The 21,891-nt window shown below is 45.5% G+C and overlaps 1 protein-coding gene across 4 annotated transcripts in view; it reads left to right on the top strand.

The window, feature by feature from the left end:
• The window catches only part of PALM2AKAP2 (PALM2 and AKAP2 fusion), a 524,781-nt gene that overhangs the window by 357,013 nt on the left and 145,877 nt on the right, over positions 1 to 21,891 (top strand). For all 4 annotated transcript variants that reach the window (XM_053566186.1, XM_053566193.1, XM_053566191.1 and 1 more), the window contains one exon: positions 19,357 to 19,442. In XM_053566186.1, the coding sequence (XP_053422161.1) occupies positions 19,357 to 19,442 (86 nt within the window). The remainder of the gene's footprint in view (positions 1 to 19,356; positions 19,443 to 21,891) is intronic.

The raw sequence follows: 21,891 nt of genomic DNA, 5'->3' as shown, positions 1-21,891 counted from the left end.
CAGGGAGGCGGCTCCCTGAGGGCAATCACTCCTTATTTCTGCTTCTGACTGGGGGATGGGGGGAAGTCTGGCAGCAGCCAGCCGGGGGTGGGATTGACACAGACAGGAGCATCTGTGAGTGGGAAAGAAGCCAGGCTATGTTTTAAATGCTGCCTTTTCTCCATATCTCACAGTTTTGATTCTTCCTGTAACAGCTTGTTAGCATGGTCTTAGCCATCATGTTTCTTTGAGATTATGAATTAAATGGTGCCACTTTTCTGAGAGGGAAAAACTTCTCTTCTTAATATTGGGTTGTCGTTTCCCAAAGCCTTGTTGGCTCACATCTCTCTTGTGCTTAGATCTAAGCACAAATAAAGAATGTAGAGATATTGAGGATACCTTGTACAATCTAGCCCTGTTGGCCACTACGGAAATAGCAAGGCCAGGTGTGGTGGCTCATGCCTGTAATCCCAGCACTCTGGGAGGCTGAGGTGGGTGGATTGCCTGAGCTCACAGGTTTAAGACCAGCCTGAGCCAGAGCAAGTCGCCGTGTCTAAAAATAGCCAGATGTTGTGACAGGTGCCTGTAGTCCCAGCTACTTGGGAAGCTGAGGCAAGAGAATCGCTTGAGTCCAAGAGTGGCCTAGGAAAATAAATGAGGAGATGTCTCAGTGGGACCTAACATTTTCCTGGAATGCTTCAAGGCTGTTCCATAGAGCAAGAAGAGACAGACATGTGTTTGACTTCGGAAGACCAAGCTAGGAGTGGTAGTTGCATAGAGTTAAATTTTAGCTCAATGTCAAGAAGTACATTCTGACCTGAAACTTGCTAAAAATAGAACGGGCTGTGTGTCTGTTTCCGAGGGCTGCCATAACAAAGTACCACCCATCGGGTGGTTTAAAACAATCCTCGTTTTTCTGTTTTGAAATTTATTCCATCCAAGTTCTAGAGGCTAGAAGTCCAAAATCAAAGTGTTGTCAGGGCTCTGCTCGCTCTGAAGTTTTGAGGCGTAGATCTCTCCTGGTCTCCCTCAGCTCCTGGTCCCTGAAGCATTACAGTGTAACTCTCTGCCTCTGTCTTCATGTGGCCCTCTGTGAGTGTCCGTCTCTCTCTTGTAAGTTCACCTATCCTATAGATTTACGGACCACCTTAATGACCTCATCTTAACTTGGTTACCTCTGCAAAGATTTTATTTCCAAATAATGTCCTATTTGGAGGTACTAGGGTTTAGGACTTCAACATATCTTTCATGGGGTGCAGTTCAGCTCATAACAGACTATACAAGGTATCTCTGCCTCTGTGAGTGTGAGTTCTTTTATCACCGGACGTGTACAAGTAGAATCAGAGCTTTTTAAAAATGCTTATAGAGATCTAAGCACAAATAAAGAATGCAGCTGGATGACTTCCAGCATCTCTTCTGACCATGGTTTTTCCTAATTCTGTGAGTCCTTTTGTAAACCTCTGTGCTAAATCCTGGGACCATATTTTGTCCATTTTTGGTGAAATATCTCATGCCCTGAAGCACAGTCTGGCTTACAAAAAACATTCAAAGGTGTTCTAAACTTTCTTTTCAATTCTTTTTTTTAAATATAAATAGAAGCAGGAGGCCAAGGTGGGAGGATCACACGAGCTCAGGAGTTTGAGACCAGCCTGAGGAAGAGTGACAACCCTTCTCTACTAAAAATAGAAAAATTGGGTGGTGCCTGTGGCTCAGTGGGTAGTACACCAGCCCCATATACCGAGGGTGGTGTGTTCGAGCCTGGCCCCAGCCAAACTGCAACAACAACAACAAAAATAGCTGGGCATTCTGATGAGCACCTATAGTCCCAGCTACTCGGGAGGCTGAGGCAAGAGAATCACCTAAGCCCAGGAGTTGGAGGTTGCTGTGAGCTGTGATGCCACAGCACTCTACCAAGGGTGATAAAGAGACTCTGTCTCGGGCGGCGCCTGTGGCTCAGTCGGTAAGGCGCTGGCCCCATATACCGAGGGTGGCGGGTTCAAACCCGGCCCCGGCCAAACTGCAACCAAAAAATAGCCGGGCGTTGTGGTGGACGCCTGTAGTCCCAGCTACTCGGGAGGCTGAGGCAAGAGAATCGCTTAAGCCCAGGAGTTAGAGGTTGCTGTGAGCTGTGTGAGGCCACGGCACTCTACCGAGGGCCATAAAGTGAGACTCTGTCTCTACAAAAAAAAAAGAGACTCTGTCTCTAAGAAATAAATAAAATAAATAAATAAATAAGTAAAATAAAATAGGGCAGCGCCTATGGCTCAAAGGAGTAGGGCGCCAACCCGATATACTGGAGGTGGTGGGTTCAAACCCAGCCCCACTCAAAAAAATAAATTAATTCATTAAATAAAATAAAATGAATAAAATAGGCTTGGTGCCCGTGGTTCAAGCAGCTAAAGCCCCAGCCACATACCCCTGAGCTGGCGGGTTCGAATCCAGCCCGGGCCCACCAAGCAACAATTGACGGCTGCAACCAAAAAATAGCTGGGTGTTGTGGCAGGTGTCTGTAGTCCCAGCTACTTGGGAGGTGGAGGCAGGAGCCCAGAAGTTGGAGGTTGCTGTGCGCTGTAATGCCTTGGCACTCTACCCAGGGTGACAGCTTAGGGCTCTGTCTCAAGAAATAAATAAATACATTTTTTTCTATTTTTATAATAGAAAAATCAGGGCCAGGCATCGTGGTTCATATAGCACTCTTGGAGTCCTAGGTAGGTAGATCGCTTAAGCTCAGGACTTCAAGACCAGCCTGAGCAAGACTGAGACCCTGTCTCTGAAAATAGCTGGGTGTTGTAGTGGACGCCTATGGTCCCAGCTAGTCAGGAAGCTGCAGCAAGAGGATCACTTAAACCCAAGAATTTGAGGTTGCTGTGAGCTGTGATGTCACAGCACTCTATGAGGGCAATAAAGTGAGACTCTGTCTCAAAAATAAATAAATAAATAAAAATATAAAAATTAGCCAGGTGTGGTGGCAGGTTCCTGTAGTCCCAGCTACTCAGGAGGCTGAGATAGGAGGATTACTTGAACCCAGGAGTTTGAGGTTACTGTGAGCTAGGCTGATGTCAGGGCACTCTAGCCCAGGCAACAGAGTGAGATTCTGTCTCAAAAAAAAAAAAAGTATATATATATAAATCTATGTAGATTTATATGGGCCGAGTTTGAGAGTTGTACCCCAGGGCCATAGATGCCTGTTGTCCTGAATATGCACTCTCCCCTTTTAATTCCTGAAGGACACTGATGGCAGTCTTTTTTTCTGTCCCCTGGAGCTATGCCTCTTGGCATCCCTCCGTTTCAGTCAGTCTTCTTTTGGTCACAAGCGCCAGACTCCTAATTCAAAGGAGCTTTAAAAAAAGAAACAGTGTATTTTCTCTTGAGACTGGAAAGTCCGGGTGGTGCCTGTGGTTCAGCGGGTAGGGCGCCGGCCCCATATGAGGAGGATGGTGGGTTCTAAACCTGGCCCTGGCCAAACTGCAACCAAAAAATAGCCGAGCGTTGTGGCGGGCACCTGTAGTCCCAGCTACTCGGGAGGCTGAGGCAGGAGAATCGCCCTAAGCCCAGGAGTTGGAGGTTGCTGTGAGCCGTGTGACAGCATGGCACTCTACAGAGGGCGATAAAGTGAGATGGTCTCTACAAAAAAAAAAAAAAAAAAGACTGGCAAGTCCAGGAGCGATTCTTTTGGCTTGGATCCATTCCCAGCTTCGTTTTACCCTCTGGATTCCTGTTCTAGAAAGCTTTTTCCCCTTGGGGACCCCTGGAACCCCAAGGCTTCAATCTTACCAATTTAACAAAGTTTCCCTTTTCCAAATCCTAAGGGATATCCAGGGATGGCTCTCCTTGGACCAACTTTGTCACTTACTTTCCTCACATGCGCCTCCCTAAATTTGCCAGGGGAACTCTGACCACCTCTTGACTAGGAAACCCCAGGTGTGTGGCTCAGATGAGAATGGAGGAGGTCAGCACCCCAGAGGGAAACGGTGGCTATTTACATGGCAGAGGCCAAACCAGTCCCGGTGCACCATGATCCTTCCCTCACACCGCTGTTCTCCCACCCTTCTCCCTTTCCTCCTCCCTCTTCTGTTCCTCTCTCTCGCTCCTCCTCTCCTCTCTCCCTCTTTCTCTTTCTTCTTCTCTTTCTCTCTGTTCCTCCATTTTTCTCCCTCTCTCTCTCTCTTTCTTCTCTATTTTCATCTCTTCCTCCCCTTGTCTCTCTCCCTCTCTCTATCCCTGTCCTTTTCCCCACCCTCCACATCTAGGCAACTTAGCATCTGTCCTTTTCCCCTCCCTTCCCTTTCCTCCTGCCTCCCTGGCTCGCCTCTTCCCTCATTTTCCCATTTCTGTGTCATAAATCCTGAGCTACTGGGCTGGCAAATATTAAACTTTCCCTAAAAGGGCAAGGACTGGGGAGAAATGGAGGGAGCCAAAGCTGAGATGAGAGAAGAAGGTTGGGACTCACATTAGTGATTTTTGTCGCTGTCGATATCAAATCACGAGTGATCTTGTGTCATTTTTGAGCTGTGTGTGCTTTAAAAGTTTGTGCCTGTGTCCAGGAAAATGACAGATGAGTTTGCACAGGACGGTGAAGGAAGACTTTGGGATTTAAATGCTCTGTTACTAAGTTATGGATGGATACATCCCAAAAATCTGGTCAACAGTGTCTGCACGTAACCTCCAGACTTCAGTAGTGGCTCAAACCAAACTCTCAGAGGGGGTTTTAAACTTGAGAAGCATCAGGCATTTTTGTTTCCAATCATGCAAGCACTCTTGAATTGAAAACATCACTGGGTTATAAAATAATATAAAAACTACATAATTGATACCCTTTATCCGCTACCGTCAGCACATTCAGCCCCTTGGCGGTTCACTCAAGCCCTTTAATCAAACCAATCCCATGGCGGCTGCACAGACTGTGAGAACCCTGAGCACCCCAACCAAGGCTCTGGCCCTGTCTCTGATGCATCCTGACCGCCTCCTGCTTACCTTTCATCACGGGTCTTACTCTGATCATGTCTCTTTCTCCCTCTTTCTCATTTTTCCTGTCCTTCCCCCTTTCCCTTCTATTTTCTCCTTTGGGCTGTCTCCCCTTTGCTGCCCCACCTCCCCAGACTTTGTAAATTGGCTCCCAATACTCACACCCAGACTCTCCCCGGGCAGGGAGCTCTCTGATTGTGCCCATGCCCGTCAGCTGTGATCTGGGCGCTCCTATTTTATACTTGGACCTGGCGGTACCCAGGTGTGCCCATTTGCTAGAGCTGCCGTGACAAAATACCACAGTCTGTATACAAGCTCCCAGGGCTGCCATTTACAACCCTGGGATGATGATTACCCTAATAGCCTTCTTTTTAAAATATTCCCTTTGGCTTGGCACCGTAGCTCAGGGGTTAGAGCACCAGCCACGTACATCAGGGCTGGTGGGTTTGAACCGGGCCTGGGCCAGATAAACAACAATGACAACTGCAACAACAAAATAGCCAGGTGCCTGTAGTCCCATCTACTTGGGAGGCTGAGGCAAGAGAATCCCTTAAGCCCAAGAGTTTGAGATTGCTGTGAGCTGTGACGCCACGGCACTCTACCAAAGGAAACAAAGTGAGACTCTGTCTCAAAAAAATAATAATAATAAAATAAAATAAAATATTCTCTTTTTTAGACTTCTGTTTGATTCAGGTGGGTTTTCTGAATGACTGGGTGAGCTCACACAGGTCACCAGACACCACCGTGGTAGCCTCCCTGCTCACCCCCCAGGGCAGGAGAGGAAGCTCTGGCAGGACGCCCAGAACTCAGGGTGGAAATGTAACATCCTGGCCTGCTCAGCAGAGACCTCGTACAGTGAGGAAGGGAGAGAGGAAGGAGCAGCGCTGCAAATCAGATTGTCCATAGAGAAAACCACCTCCCAGACTGCCTGCCAGCTCTCTGGAGGCAGGGACTGAGGTCTTTCCAGCTGGGTCTCCCTGGCCCAAGCATAGTGCCTGGCACGCAACAGACGCCCAAGGCATGTTGTTGAGGCGGGGAGTGATGTAACTGAGACAGATCTGCACTGGGAGACTCCAGGGCCAGAACTGGTGCACTGGATGGAGGTGAGGACAGAGAGGAAGCAGGAGGTGGGAAAGAAACTTCAGGCTTCTCTTGCCTCTAAGGGCCAGGCTGTCCTCTGTGCCTGCAGCCCACCTTGCACCCTTTATAAGGCAACCTGGGTGGTTGACCCATCAAAGAGCCCAGAGACTAAATATGACCCTGTCACCCGCTGCTGTTTTAATTACTAATTGGTCAATGCATTACCCCTGGGGGGAAACTAGATCTAAGACAGCAGCTTGGGTTTTTATTTAATTTTATATTGCATTTTTTAGGAACTATGTATCAAACATCTTTCCAGCTGAAGAAAATAAGGATGCCAACTTAATATTTAGAGTGTGTAGAGAATATAACAGAATCCTTTATTGGACCCGAGAGCCCCACTGAATGGTTAATATCTGCAAAACAATTTGAGAATCAGCCAAGTTTTAAGCTTTTAGTTCTCTAACCTCTGAGCAATCTCTTGAATTTGCTGCAAGTGGTATGATCACCTAAAAAAGGCTTTAATTTCTGAGGACTGGCTCAGGCCAGCCCAAACAAACCATTTTCAAAATTGGTTTGGGCCTCAAGGTCTCATACTCTTTTTAAACAACATACTCTGATCTCTTTTTGCTCTCATTTCCATGCAGTTGGAGTCTGCCTCCCTCTTCCTATGCAGAAGGGTGCTTCAAATGCACCTTTGAGAGCAGAGCTGACGAAGCATCCAGTTTTCTGACCTAGTCTCTGATGCTGTGACTGAGTGAGGGTCATCCAGTTTTCTGACCTAGTCTCTGATGCTGTGACTGAGTGTACAGCGGTAGTTAGAAGATTACTGTGGCTCCGTGCTTAGATTTGCCTGTGTGCACACAGGTGTGTGCACATGGGTGTATGCATGGGTTATGCCCATAATAAGCACTCAAGAAATGATAGCTGTTAGTATTGGGATATTATTCCTTCTTATCTCATCCAACAGTGGAAATAGCAAACTGTTTTCTTTTTTTTTTTTTGAGACAGAGTCTCACTGTATCACCCTCAGTAGAGTGCCGTGGCCTCATAGCTCACAGCAACCTCAAACTCTTGGGCTTAAGGGATTCTCTTGCCTCAGCCTCCCAAGTAGCTGGGACTATACACATCTGCCACAATAGCAGCTATTTTTAGAGATGAGATCTTACCCTGGCTTGGCTGGTCTCAAACCTGTAAGCTCAGGCAATGCACCCCACCTCAGCCTCCCAGAGTGCTAGGATTACAGGTGTGAGCCACCGTGCCTGGCCAGCAAACTGTTTTCTAACCCTGGGTGCTGTACGTTCCATCTTTCCTCCTCTGAGAAGAAAGTTGGCCCCTGGCTCTTTGTGGGATATCTAAACACAAGCTGGAGCTCAGAAGCTCCGCTCTCATGTTCTTAAGCTTCTGCCCTCTGCGGAAACAAGTTCCCCGGGATGGCTCAGGACCATGGGTTGGAGCTCTTTTTGCATAAAGCAAGAACTGCCCTGATCTGAGTTGCCACACAGAAGCCCCGTGAGCCCTCAGTGAATGTTCACAGAGTCACAATAGATTGGGTCGGTGCCAGCCGGCTGTGAGGTCTCTAGGGACCCCACCACAAATCTGCGTTTGTGCGCTGACATGAGCCTGCATGGAGAGCTGAGGGAAGAAAGCCTATCCTCTCTGGATCTGTTTTTCAATATGTCCTCAAGTTTCCTGTTCCTCATCGCTAAAAATAAACAAAATGCTCATCTTTGGGATTGTACTGAAGTGCACTGGTTAGGTAAAGAGCCTCAGTGAGTCAAGAGTGCTTAGGTTTAAATATTGGTTCCATCAATTAACTTAGTTGTTTCAACTTTGTTTTTTTTTTTGAGACCGACTCTCACTCTGTTGCCCTTGGTAGAGTGCTGTCGCATCACAGCTCACAGCAACCTCAAATTCTTGGGCTCAAGAGATCCTCTTGCCTCAGCCTCCTAAGAGGGTGAGACTGTAGATGCCCACCACAATGCCCGGTGGCTATTTTTTTTCTTTTTTAGAGATAGAGTCTCACTCTTGCTCATGCTGGTCTTGAATTCATGATCTCAAGCAATCTACTCATCTCATCTCAGCCTCCCAGAGTGCCAGGATTACAGTGTTTCAACTATTTAAGCCTCTGTTTTCTCGTCTGCAAAGTGGGGATACTGTTGTTCCTGCCTCACTGGGTTGTATGGAAGTTAAGTGATACAATGTACACAAATCCTTAATCCTTAACCATAGTCTGTCCTCAGCATAGTTCACTGTCATTACTGGTTCTGTGGTAGCCATGCTGGTGGAGAGAGACAGAACGGTGATGTCGGGAAGGCATGGGGCATACTTGGCAAGGCATGAAGTTTTTCTTTGTGCATTTTGTTAAATCCCTGAACATCTGCTCCTCAGAGGCACCCAGGGAAGGTTCCCTCACTCGGGGACATAGAGCGGGTAAGGGGTTTTCAATGACCTTGGGGTGAATTTGAGAAAGATACCTTGTCATTCCAAAGGCAGGCCTTTCTCTTTGCAGGTGAGTTCTCCTCAGGACAGGGACGTGCCCCATGCCACCACTGATTCTAGAGGCTGGCACCTGGTGCTCACATCTGTCCCAAGGGGGACAGAGCCAAGTCTCAGGAACAAGATTAGGCCACCTCCTGGAGTAGGTGGTAGGATGACCAGGGGTGGGGCCACATCCTGCCCCACTCCTTTGGACCCCTGGGCAGGGCTTCCCATGCAGAGGAAGCAGGCCCATCAGCTTATCCTGGGGCGGGGTTTCCTAAAGCCAAGTGTTTAAAGGCAGTTCATTGTTCTGAAGTTCCGCTATGTTTTAATGACCACCCTGCTGAGAACTCCCCCAAGAACAAAGTGAGACTTTTAAAACCCACAGGGTTACTTGGAGCCAAAGGCCATGAAAAGGCAGAGAAATATCTAATCCAGTCTCAATCCCAAGGCTATCCGTGCAGAGATTTGGGTGAGGAAGAGAGCTCACCCCATTCTTTGCACTGTGATCAAACAAATGATTTCACAATGGGTCGATCTCTTGTCTATAAAATGAGGTGGATGTAACTGATGCCCAGGAGGAGAAAACCAGTTTAAGAGAGAGATGAGGCATTCTCGTCTCCTTCAGTCCCAGCTTAGCAGCTCCATCTGTGAGACCATGATGAATTCTTTTCCATCTCAGATCCTTGTTCTCTTGCTGGAACCTGAAAGGCTGGGCTCTAGACTTCCTGCCGTTCCACGGCTGTGTCTGGGCCAATGGGATGCTGAGGGCTGAGGCAGGGGTGTGCTGAGGAAGAGAATAGTCAAGGTAGATAAGGAGGCTGGAGGCCTGAGAAGGCTTCACCAAAGTCCTAGCAAACAAAAACCTACACTCATAGCTGCTAAGGGCTCTCCACTGACTACGTCCTCGAGAGTCTCTGTTAGCTGGACTACATAGGTCATCACCAGGGATCTTTGCCCCCAGACTGGTTGGGGCTCAGCTCTTCTTAAGACAGTTCATTCTGCCTGGGTATGGTGGCTCATACCTGTAACCCTAATACTCTGGGAGGCCAAGGTGAGTGGTTTGCTTCAGCTCAGAAATTTGAGACCAGCCTGAATAAGAGTGAGACCCTTCTGTACTAAAAATGGAAAAACTAGCCAGGCATTATGGTGGGTGCCTGTAGTCCCAGCTACTTGGGAGGTTGAGGCAGGAGGATCACTTGAGCCCAAGAGTTGGAGGTTGCTGTGAGTTACGATGATGCCATGGCACTCTACCAAGGGCCACAGAGTAAGACTCTGTTGGAAAAAGGAAGGAGGGAAGGAAGGGGGGGGGAGGGAAAGAGGAAGGGAGGGAAGGGGAGGAGGACAGAAGGAAAGACAGTCCAGTTTATTTGCCCAGTGTGAGAGCATGGGGAACATGACCAGGAAGAGGCCATGTAGAGACAGAGGCATCTGTCAGGCGACATTGTAGAGGGGCTTTTACCCTGATGAGAAAGCAGCTTGGGCCTGTCCACTCCTCTTCTACGTGGGAAATACTTAATGAGCCCCCACTGTGCTGCCTGGGGTGGGACAGCCCTGTCTTCAGAGTGCTCAGGGTCTTCCCACCCGGACAATTCAGGTCTGGTGACCACATCTCCATCTAGCTCCTATCTCTCTGTACCTTGCCTGACTCTGGAGGACAGGATTAACCAGAGGCTGTTTTTTTCTTCTGTCTTGAGGGGATCCACTGAGACCTGGGACTATCTGTTTACTGCGTCCTCTGCCCCCTCTCCCTTAACATTCCACTTCTCCCGTGAGCACCCTCTAAATTCCTTCCCTTTACATTTTACAGACACTTGGATGAGACTGTGCATCAGGCCCAGTCTGGCCACAGGTGCTCAGGAGACACTTGAAAAGGGTGCACTGAGGCAGCATTGGCCAGCAAATGCTGTCAGACACGCTTCAGGGCTGTCCCATCAAGGGGGACTAAGGATCAGTGGAGGGTGGAGGTGGAGGGGTCACTCTGGGGCTGAGCTGAGACCCACCGTGGAGAAGCTGGCACTGGAAGGCAAGGCTGAGTCCCATATCACCTGTGTACTTTACTTATATGAACTTAAGTGTATGTGTTTTTTTCGTTTTGTTTTGTTTTTTGTTTGTTTGTTTTTGGCCAGGGCTGAGTTTGAACCCGCTACCTCCGGCACATGGGGCCAGCGCCCCACCCTTTTGAGCCACAGGCGCCGCCCACTCAAGTGTATGTTTTTACCTAAATGAGAACGAGAGAAGAAATTGGAAATGTAGAAAATGGAAGTGCTGTGCCCACTGTTCCAATGTCTGTGCACATCCTCTTGTGTCAGGCCCTACTGTTTACCTATCTGATGGTCTGTCGCCTTCCTTCTTACTGGCTGAGATCCTTTTGTTCCTTTGTTTATCCTGCAGGTGGCCCTGTGCTCAGGGAAGGCTGAGACCCACCCCTCACCCAGGGGGCAAAACTTGATTAATAAACCCCAATTTAGATAATGCTGCTCCTTTTTCCACGACTGGTTGAGGAATAGGCTTGTACTGCATTTTGACGGGTGAGACTTAGGGGGTCACCCTCAGTGAGGGTGAGAGGGTGGGGATACTTTGGGGAAGGCTTCTTAACTCTTCAAAAGTGAGGTAAGGAGAATCCTCCTTTTCCTGTCTCTGAGTATTTTCATGACACATGGAACTGCTGTGTTCATCTCAGGACCACAGAAGAAAGCCAAGACAATTGCAGAGAGGTCACACTGAGGACATGAGGCCATAGAGCCACTGAGTCAGCCACCTCTGGTGCCACACTATCTTAGGACTTCTTGTTACATGAGCCAGCCAACCCTGCATTGTTGAATCCTTTATTAAATAGCCTTTTTGCTGCCTGCAGGTAGCAGCCTAAGTGATACACCCAGCATGAGGGCCATGAGGGACCCACAGTTGGTCTCAGCTCCTTGAATTTCTTACAATGTGAACATCAACAAACCCTGAGAAATTCTAGGGTTTCAAGATATGCATTTTCTGTACAACATGATCCTTAGTGCAAGCCAACAGCTTCATCTGGTACTTACCAGAAGAAACGGAGGTCTGTTCCAAGGCTAGAACAGAAAGTGACTCTACTGGGCTTAGTGAAGCGAAATATTGTACTTTAAAAGAGAATTAAGAAATATTTAGGGACAGTTTCAACTAACCAGGCTTTTGCCTTTTATCTTTAGAACCTAAACCCTTCCTGAGATGTAACTAAACTATGCAATAAGTATTAGGTACAATGGGAACAGAGTGGCAAAGAAAGAGTAGAAAGTATAGGCCATTATAACCTGGTTGAGGAGATAAAACTTAAATGGCAGGATTGATTTAGACAGAGGGGTGTCCAGCCTTTTTTCTATTCTGCCAGCTATTGGAAGAATAAAAGTATGTTGGGCCACACAGCAAATACACAAACACTAATGAAAGGTGATTATCAAAAACAAGGTCTGTGCGTATTTTTTGTGATATCCGATACAGCAGATAAGGGAAAAAATACTCACAAAATCAGCATGTGGCCATGGCCACATGTTGGACATCCCTGATGCAGCAAATTTATCCAAGAACTCTCTCTATCATGGGACCTTGAGCTTGATGGGGAAGGTGAGTCTAGAAGGGGCCCCTCCTTCCATAAGGCTAGGACAGGTTCTGCTGCTATAATAAACAGACCCAGTCCCATGGCCTCAAACAATAAAGGTTTAGTTCTCACTCGTACTGCGTGGCCTGTGTCCCTGCTCAACGTTGCCCTCCCACTGGGGTGTGGACTAACAGAATCACCACTAACTCTAAGGAGGCCGGGGAGAGGCATCAGGTTATGTGTCCAGAAGAGGAAAGGACTGGCAATATTTGGGTGAACAGCACTAGTGACCACCACAGTCCAACCATCCATCTAAAATCTGTGTGGACAGACAAGCTAGAACCAAATTCACTCTCTTGCATGTTCGGGTCTATTCAGTCCATTTGCACTTGGCTCTTTCTCTTTCTTAGTCTTCTTCCCCCAGTGGTGCCTGGTAGTGCCAAGAAGTCTGGGGATAGCCAGAGTCCTCGCATGCAGTGCTGCCATCTCCCTCTGGGCCTATTGACACTTCTTTTTCTTTGTTTGAAACAGAGTCACACTCTGTTGCCCACACTAGAATGTCATAGCATCAGCCTACCTCACAGCAACCTCAAATGCCTGGATTCAGGCGATCCTCCTGTCTCAGCCTCCTGAGTAGCTGGCACTACGGCACCCCCCACAACACCTGGCTAATTTTTCTACTTTTAGTAGAGACAGGGCCTCACTCTTGCTCAGACTGGTCTCAAACTCCTGGGCTCCAGGGATCCTCCCACCTGGGCCTCCCAGCCTGCAGGGATTATAGGTATGAGTCACAATGCTTGGTCACTTGTATTTAAGGAAGTCACTTAGTGGATTTCTCTGGAACACTGTCCATTGCTCCCCACCGGGCCTCTTTAGCTGCCCACCTGCTTCATTGTTCAGTGTCACTTTCAGTCTCCCTTTCTGCAAACATTCAAAGCAATTTTGTCTATAAGCCTTCATGGCTACCTGCTGCCAGCCCAAATCCTTCTCCCTGCAAACCCTTGCTGCTCCAGCCAGAACTTGAGCTCAGCTCCCCCATTCTGGTAGCACTGCTCTGTCGACCCTCACACACACAAGTCTCAACAGAAACACAAGGTAGAGTGAGGAGCTGTGTAAGTCGACGAGCATGTCCTGGGAACAGAGGCAAAGGTGTTGGCTTTAGAGAACCAGGACTTTAGGTTAATGGACTTATTTGTCTGACTCTGCAGCTAGGTGAGAAGATGTATAGCAAGCAATTAAAAAAAAAAAAAATCATGGTGGTTAATTTTATTTATTCTGGAGAGATCTTTATAAAACTCTCTCTTATGGAACATTTATGAGCTCAGCTACACGTAGACAGGTTCAATTTTTCCTTCTGCAGGGAAACGCAAATTTATTTTCTTCTGGGCAAAAGATGTTATTTTATTCCTCAAGATTTGATACTGTGTTTTAACGACAAAGTAAAAATTGTAATACTATTGCCAGGAGGTATAGGAATAACATAAATATGATTTCTCCTCAGAAATATGATTTCTCCAAATACGTTATAAATAAGAATGTGAGTAAATGGGCGGTGCCTGTGGCTCAACGTGTAGGGCGCCGGTCCCATATGCCGGAGGTGGCGGGTTCAAGCCCAGCCCCGGCCAAAAAAAAAAAAAAAAAAAAAAAAAGAATGTGAGTAAAATATGTGAAAACAGCTATTTTTTTCTTCAAGTTCTTAGGTAAAGTTTGTTATATAGGTGTTTCCTGAAATCAGGGAAAATTGTGTTTATATAACTAATGATAGAAATACATTGGTCTGGAATGTTTGTCATTTACATATAAACATCTGAGCTGTTTAAAGGTTTGCCATGTAGTTATAAACCATGGTTTTTAACTGAGTGGAAATTCTTCTCAGGGATTCAAACATAAAAACAGATATTGAAAATCATTGATGATAACTGGGCGTTGTGGCAGGTGCCTGTAGTCCCAACCCCTTGGAGGCTGAGGCAGGAGGATCACTTGCGCCCAAGAGTTTGAGGTTGCTTTGAGCTATGGCACTCTACCAACAGCATCAAGTAAAACTATCTCAAAAAAAAAAAAAAAATTCATCGATGAAATTCTAGAGCTGAAGGGGTTGCAAACCAGCATGCTCAGCTATCCTCCTTGTTGTGGGTTGGGGGTCATAGTTCCCTGAATTCCGTTGACCTGGTTCAATTACTCAGCTGAGCTAGAAAGTTCAACCGAGGCACAGCGGTAATTGAACACAAAAATGAATGAAAATAGAAAATAAAACTGGAGCAGCACAGGCAGTGCGAATAGAGAGCAAAAGTAACCTGCAGAAGTTTCAGTGGAACAGAGAGAAATTTTATTTAGGAAGAACAAAGAGAAAGTTTAGAGCACTTTCAAACAGAGTTGGAAGTGGGTCCTTCTCATGAAGAAGAGAAGGTGAAAGAGACAGAGATGAAAGGCCTGAGGGGTATAAATACTCTCTCCAGGAAATTGGCTGCAAGTCTTCATTGGCCTCTCTGCACCTCCAGGCAGTATTGCCCTTTTCTACTGGTCATTGATTGTCTCTTTCTATTGGTCATTGGTTACCTAGGTTACTTCACACCTATATCCTTATGGGCCTTCCCGACTTCTTGGTTCAACAGGCCAGGTTTTCCTCCCACCCCCTTGAAGCCCCTTTCTTAGTGTCCCTTCTCACTCTTACCCACTGGTGATAGAATGCATTTTCATGTTGGTGGAATGGAAATCACCATCTGCAAAAAGTGAAGAGGTATTTTGATATGCATAAGCATCTTCCAACAAAGAAGTGTTCCTCTTCTTTCATTTCTTAGTCCTCAAGATGACAGGGTCTCCTGACCTTTGGTATTTGAATAAAATCAGCCTGGAGCCCTCCTGTGTGTTGTGTGTGGGTTGAGTACCTTCTCCAAGGTTCTTAGCATCACGTCCTCAGTTTCCACATTTGTAAGGAACTGCCAGGGGCATATGGCCGCTCTCTTCTCTCTACCCCAAGGTCCAAGTGTGGGCCCTCATTCTGTTTCCACTAGAAAATACCAGCCCAAGACAATGGTGTAGAGCACATCCCCACTGTAGATACAAGAGTGAGGGAAGAACTGCGTCATGACGCAGCAAAATAAATAATTTATTTTTATTTATTTATTTTTAGACGAGTCTCACTATGTTGCCCTTGGTAGAGTGCCGTGACATCACAGTTCACAGCAACCTCAAACTCTTGGGCTTAAGCGATTCTCTTGCCTCAGCCTCCCAAGTAGCTGGGACTACAGGCACCTGCCACAACGCCCATCTATTTTTTTGTTGCAGTTGTCATTGTTATTTTAACAGGCTCAGGCTGGGTTCAAACCCACCAGCCCCAGTGTATGTGGCCAGCGCCCTACCCACTGAGCTACAGGTGCCACCGGTGAAGCATTTTCTTGATAGCAAGCTAAAGTGTTGAGATTATATAGATATTTATGTCCTACATCTTTTTTTTTTTTATGGACATGTAACCTCTAATATAGTATTGCTTACAAAAAGAATGATTGTAGCAGAGGAAAAAATTCTTAGCAAAGTGGAATAACATATATAAATGAAAATTGATACTTGTAAGTAAAATTTTTATCCAACAAAGAGAGTTATATTTGTATTGTTAACGGTAAAAGTACTTAAGCCAGGCATGGTGGGCATGTACCCATGGTCCCTCCTACTCAGGAGGCTGAGGTGAGAGGATAGCTTGAGCCCAGGAGTTTGAGGTCAGTCTAGGTAATGTAGCAAGATCCTCATCTCCTTAACTAAAAATATTAAAATGCATGATTCAAAATAATTTTCATTTATAATTTTAATCTTGGTTTTAGATTATACCTACAAGCTATTATTACAATAATAACTGCTTGACAATCTATCCCCAAACTCATTTTGTTGTCTTGCTTATGCAGTTGGCTGTGGGTTGGTTAGTCTAGACTTGACTTGGCTTTGAGGTAAAGATTGGGTCCTGGTCTACTCCCTGTGATTCTCACTCCCTTGCAGGTTAACTGGGCATGTCCTTCTCCTGCTATAGCTGAAGTGCAAGAGGGCAAGGCTCACACAAGCCCATTGCAAACCTTTGCTTGTATTATTAGCTTAAGCAAATGTCAGCAGAACAGGGAAGAAAATGTCTCCCATGGTGGGAGAGGAGGGGAATGAATATTTGCCAAAACAGTAATTCAAACCATTATGCAAACTAAATTTCATATAATTGTCCATCATGCCCAGCTTCTGTGTCTGTCTCTGCCAGCCAGACCCAACAGACACCAACAGTGACTTAAACCACGAGGGTTTATAAGTCTGTTAAATGCAAGGAATGTCAAGGAAATAATCTATTCATATAGGAGCAGAGATTTTTCTTCCAGAAATATGCATTTAAGCAAGGCTGACAGCCTCCTTCCTGCAGTTTCTTGAGAAGAAAGTGTAGGTCAAGTCACCAAAGTCTTCTGACCCAATTTTTGCAATCTAGTCAGAGCTGGCAACTATTTGTACCTTGCAGTGAATTACAGCTCACAGGTCTTGAGTAATTCATTGTGCATGTATTTTATAAAATAAGGCTCTTAAGGATCCATAACAAAAGAAGGAACTGTAGGGCTGGCGCCTATGTCTCAAAGGGATAGGGCGTTGGCCCCATATGCTGGAGGTGGCGAGTTCAAACCCAGCCCCAGCCAAAAACTGCAAAAAAAAAAAGAAGGAACTGTAACCAATGTTAGTATATTAGAATTTAAATAATTTCATATTATCTTAAAGTATCATGTAATTTCAAACAATTATTAGTAATTCATCACCTGCTTTTTCAGTTGATTCTTACTAGAAATGTTGTCTTCTAACAAACTTATACATCTGCACTGTCTATTTTTTTTTTTTTTAAGACAAAGTCTCAAGCTGTCATCCTGGGTAGAGTGCCGTGGCATAATTGTTCACAGCAATCTCCAACTCCCGGGCTCAAGCAATCCTCTTGGTTTCAGTCTTGAACTCATGAGCTCAAGCCATCCACCTGCCTCAGCCCCTCAGAGTGCTAGAATTACAGGCATGAGCCACAACACCCAGCCCATCTCTGGTTTCTTGATTTAGCCTACAGGCTAGGAAAGTAGCCTGGAACTAATCTGGCCCACTGCTTGTTTTTGTAAATAAAGTTTTATTGGGACCCACCCATGCCCATTTGTTTATATACCATTGATGGCTGTTGTTACTCTACAAGGGCAGATAGAGGAGTTACAAGAGAAATGGCATGACCCCAAAGCCTGAAACATTCACTTTGTAGCAAACAGAAAGCATTTGCTAATCCTGATTTAACATAATGCTAGATAGTGGGAATTTTGGAATTTGGATTATTTGCACAGGTGTGGGATAAATATTGTCTTTGAATTTTTTTTAATTATTTGTTAAAGAAATCAATAATATAAGCAAAAAGTATACAGTCAATTTTAACCTACTTAAGAAAACAATCTTTTCAATACTTTAGATTATGATCACTCATTTCCAAACTGGCAAGTTATTATACTAATTATAAAATGTGTACTTGCTTTACAAAGTAGACCCTAAGAAACTCTACCAAGTACTATTAATACTTCATTAGCCTTTAAGATGATTTTCCTTGCAATAAACCTACCTCCTATGTTTTAAAAAATATATTTGATGTTATTTCAAACTTTTCACTTAATGTCGACAATTCCAACTCCATTCATACATATAATTGCATCTGTATTCGTGTAGTTTTACTATATTATGTTCAAGATATTTCAGAACTCCAGTTCCTGATCTCTTTGAAGCTAGAACAAAATTGTGTATCTTGCCAGATGTCCACTCTTGGACGTAATATGGCAACTTCGGAAGAAAGGGACACTTGAATTTCTCAAGACTTGGACAGAGGGCATGTCCCTTTAATAGTGGCAATAAACTTTCAGTTATTTACAGGTGGTGTATGCACCTGAGACCCGGGAATAATCCAGAGTCATTTCTAGCAGGTATTGTGTGTATTTCTGCATTCCAGGATTGACTTTAAGTCCCAAATGAAACATCAGTAAGAGGCCCAAATTCTAAAACTCCTACTGCCTGCTGTGATGTTAAATCAGGATTGGCAAATGCTATTTGCTATGTAATAAATATTTTAGGCTTTGAGGTCACGCCTGTTTCTTTCTTTCTTTCTTTTTTGAGACAGAGTCTCACTTTGTCAGCCTTAGTAGAGTGCTGTAGCACCACAGCTCACAGCAACCTCAAACTCTTGGGCTTAAGCAATTCTTTTGCCTCAGCCTCCCCAGTAGCTGGGACTGCTGGCGCCTGCCACAACGCCCGGCTATTTTTAGAGATAAGGTCTCGCCCTGGCTCAGGCTGGTCTGGAACTCATGAGTTCAGACCATCCACCCACCTCGGCCTCCCAGAGTGCTAGGATTACAGGCACAAGGCCTGTTTCTGTTGCAACTCCTCTCCCCCTGGGTTAGAAATAGAATTCTCTGCAAGACACCGGGAGTTAGACAATGGACTCTAAAGTGGGAGATTAGGCAAAAAAATAAAAGAGGTGCTACCTGATCACACAAAGGCTGCTTTCCTGGCCCTGTAACTGCCAGGAGGTAAGGGACTGTAGGTCATTCTCAGTAGTTTCCCTTCACTAGTCACAGGTGAGTGGAATCTGAGAAATGACAGCTATGTAGCCAGGCAAGGTGGCTCGCACCTGTAATCCCAGCATTTTCAGAGGCTGAGGCAGAAGGATTGCCTGAGGCTGGGAATTTGAGACCAGCTAGGCAGCATAGCAAGAACTTGTCTCCACAAAACATGAAAGTCAAACAGCTTTCTGGGTGTGGTGGCATGCACCTGTGGTCCCAGCTACACCAGAGACTGAGGCAGGAGGATCACTTGAGCCCAGGAGTCCAGGCCTGTGAACTATGATCACACCACTGCACTTTAGCCTGGCTGACAGAGTGAGACCCTATCTCTTAAAAACTATGAAAAATAAAACAAAGAAATGATAGCTGTGGGCGGCACCTGTGGCTCAGTGAGTAGGGCGCCGGCCCCACATACCGAGGGTGGTGGGTTCAAACCCAGCCCCAGCCAAACTGCAACAAAAAAATAGCCGGGCGTTGTGGCAGGTGCCTGTAGTCCCAGCTGCTCGGGAGGCTGAGGCAAGAGAATCACATAAGCCCAAGAGCTGGAGGTTGCTGTGAGCCGTGTGATGCCACGGCACTCTACCGAGGGCAGTAAAGTGAGATTCTGTCTCTACAAGAAAAAAAAAAAGAAATGACAGCTATGTGTCTATTATGTCAGCTGAATCACTTGGTTCAAATGGCACTTTTTTTCCCCAGGAGTCGGGTGGAAGATTGCAGAGTTAAAGGGAGAGGAGTCAGCCTCGAATGCCACAGGAACGTCCACCCCAGACATGACTGTCAAGGTAAGGGCTCCTGGACTGATTCCCAAGGTGCATTTCCGGTGGCAAAATGGGCACTGCCACTCCACCCAGCTGGGTCCCTCCCTATTCGCCGATGTCTTGGGGAATCACCCAGACAATAAGATCTTCTGAGATTTAGGAATTCTGGATTAGGAAACCGCTTGAAAGCCAGATTCTGAGATGTGATTTCCAATGGGACTGTGGTAGGGTCTTCAGTGAATATTTATGCATAAGCTGTTTGCAAGAGGTAACCTCCACAGGCACAGGGAAGCCCATCTGAAAATTTTGAACTGTGCATTGGGAAGAAAGGTCAGAGTGGTGTGAAGTAACTTTGAACTTGACTCAGGTTCTCACTAACATCAGCAGGAAGGCAGCACATAGCCCACTCCAGCTGGAAAGCTAACGGCTAAAGGTTTATAAGCTGAGTCATCTGGAAATAGCTTTAATTATCATTGCTTAAATTAGATGCATGAATTTGTAATTATTGCCTAGCTTAAGGAATCTGTATCAATGACTCGACCACTTTCTATCTATTACTGGATTAGACCTAAAGGAATGACCCTCCTCTCTTGGAAATCTGCTCATATGTTAATTAACAAAGGTGGGAGGTAGGGAGGCTTTCTCATGATTCGCCCTGAATGATTAGAATTTAAATATATGCCATTTCTGAATTTTTCTTTGAAAAACAAAAAGTAATGTCCCTTTTTATACTGAGATATAACTGGCGAATTTCACTCTGGGATTTATTAATAAATATTGCACAAAAGGATATACGGGATGAGAGGAATGCATTCAAGCTATCTTTTGTGGTGTGAAGTTTGAATCTGTGTTATCTTTGTTACAAATGTTAGAGCAAGCAGATCTTACCATGGGGAGATTAAATGACAGATAGGGTAGTAGCCTGAGTGGTCAAAAAGTCACGTACTCATGTACCTAATCTGGGCAACAACTGTGCACTGCTAAATGTTCATTTGCCTATAGTTATGTTTATCAAAATTTGCAAAATTATAAACTGCAACAATGTATTGGTGTTATGTTGGCTGTTATTGCAAGTTTGAGTCTAGGACCACATTGGGCCAGGGGAATAGATGGTAGTAGTAAAATCTGATGGATTTAGATTTGCTGTCTTGGAATCTGTCATCATTTTGAGAACAAGTTTTTGAGATGTGTTACCAGAATAGTTGGAGATGTGGTGATACAGACAGATATTTAAATAATCAGAAAGACTGGAATTTGTTTTTATAAAAGCAAATGACATGTTCTGACAGAAGCAATTTAGCAAAGATATATCTTTAAATATACCAGTAAATCTTTACAGATATTCTAGAGGTCCTCTCTCATTTTGTTTTTTCTTTCTTTTTTTTCCTTTTTTCTGGGTGGGAGATGGGAAGGACAAAGTATCACTGTGTCAACCCATCCAGAATGCAGTAGCATCATCATAGCTCACTGCAACCTCAGACTCCTGAGCTCAAGCAATCTTCCTGCTTCAGGTTTTACACATTCTTTATGGAGAAGGGACTGGCCTTAACCCAGGAACTCTTAAGACAGGCATAATGGCTCACACCTATAATGCTAGCATTTTGGGAGGTCGAGGCAGGGGAGGATTGGTTGAAATCAGGAGTTTGAGACCAGCCCGAGCAAGAGGGAGACCCTGTCTCTACAAAAAATAGGAAAACTTGCTGAGCATAGTGGCGTATATCTATAGTTCCAGCTACTCCGGAGACTGAGGCAGGAGGACTGCTTGAGCCCAGGAGTTTGAGGTTGCAGTGAACTATGAGGATACTACTATACTCTAGTCTGGTGTGACAGAGCAAGACCTTATCTTAAACAGAAAGTAAAAAAACAGCTGGGTGTGGTGATGTGTGCCTGTAGTCCTAGCTATTTGAGAGGCAGAAGCAGGAAGATAACTTGAGTATAAGAATTTGAGACCTGGCCAGGCATAGTGGTGCATGCCTATAATCCTACCACTCTGGGAGGCCCAGGCAGGTGGATTGTGAGACCCCAGTCTCTTAAAAAAAAAAAAAAAAAGAGCTGGGCGTTGTACTGGGCGACTATTGTCCCAGCTTCACGGGAGGCTGAGACAAGAGAATCACTTGAGCCCAAAAGTTGGAGGTTGCTGTGAGCTATGACACCATAGCACTCTACTGAGGGCGACAAAGTGAGACTCTGTCTCAAAAAAAAAAAAAAAAGATTTGGATCAGTATCCAAGTTTCCTAAAACTTGCCTGACCCGAACAATCACCTGAAGCAGTGTAAAAGACAACAACAAAAACACAGCTTCCCAGGCTGAGTCTTTTCAGAATTCAGATTCAGAAGATTTGGGTTTGAGAATTAATATTTTTGAGACAGTCTCACTCTGTCACCCTCGGTAGAGTGCTGTGGCATCACAGCTCACAGCAACCTCAAACTCTTGGGCTTAAGTGATTCTCTTGCCTCAGCCTCCCAAGTAGCTG

The sequence above is a fragment of the Nycticebus coucang genome, chromosome 2 (assembly GCF_027406575.1).
Source record: "Nycticebus coucang isolate mNycCou1 chromosome 2, mNycCou1.pri, whole genome shotgun sequence".
NCBI lineage: Eukaryota > Metazoa > Chordata > Mammalia > Primates > Lorisidae > Nycticebus > Nycticebus coucang.
Note: the sequence above shows the minus strand (reverse complement) of the source record. Positions and strands in the feature narration are given on the sequence as shown.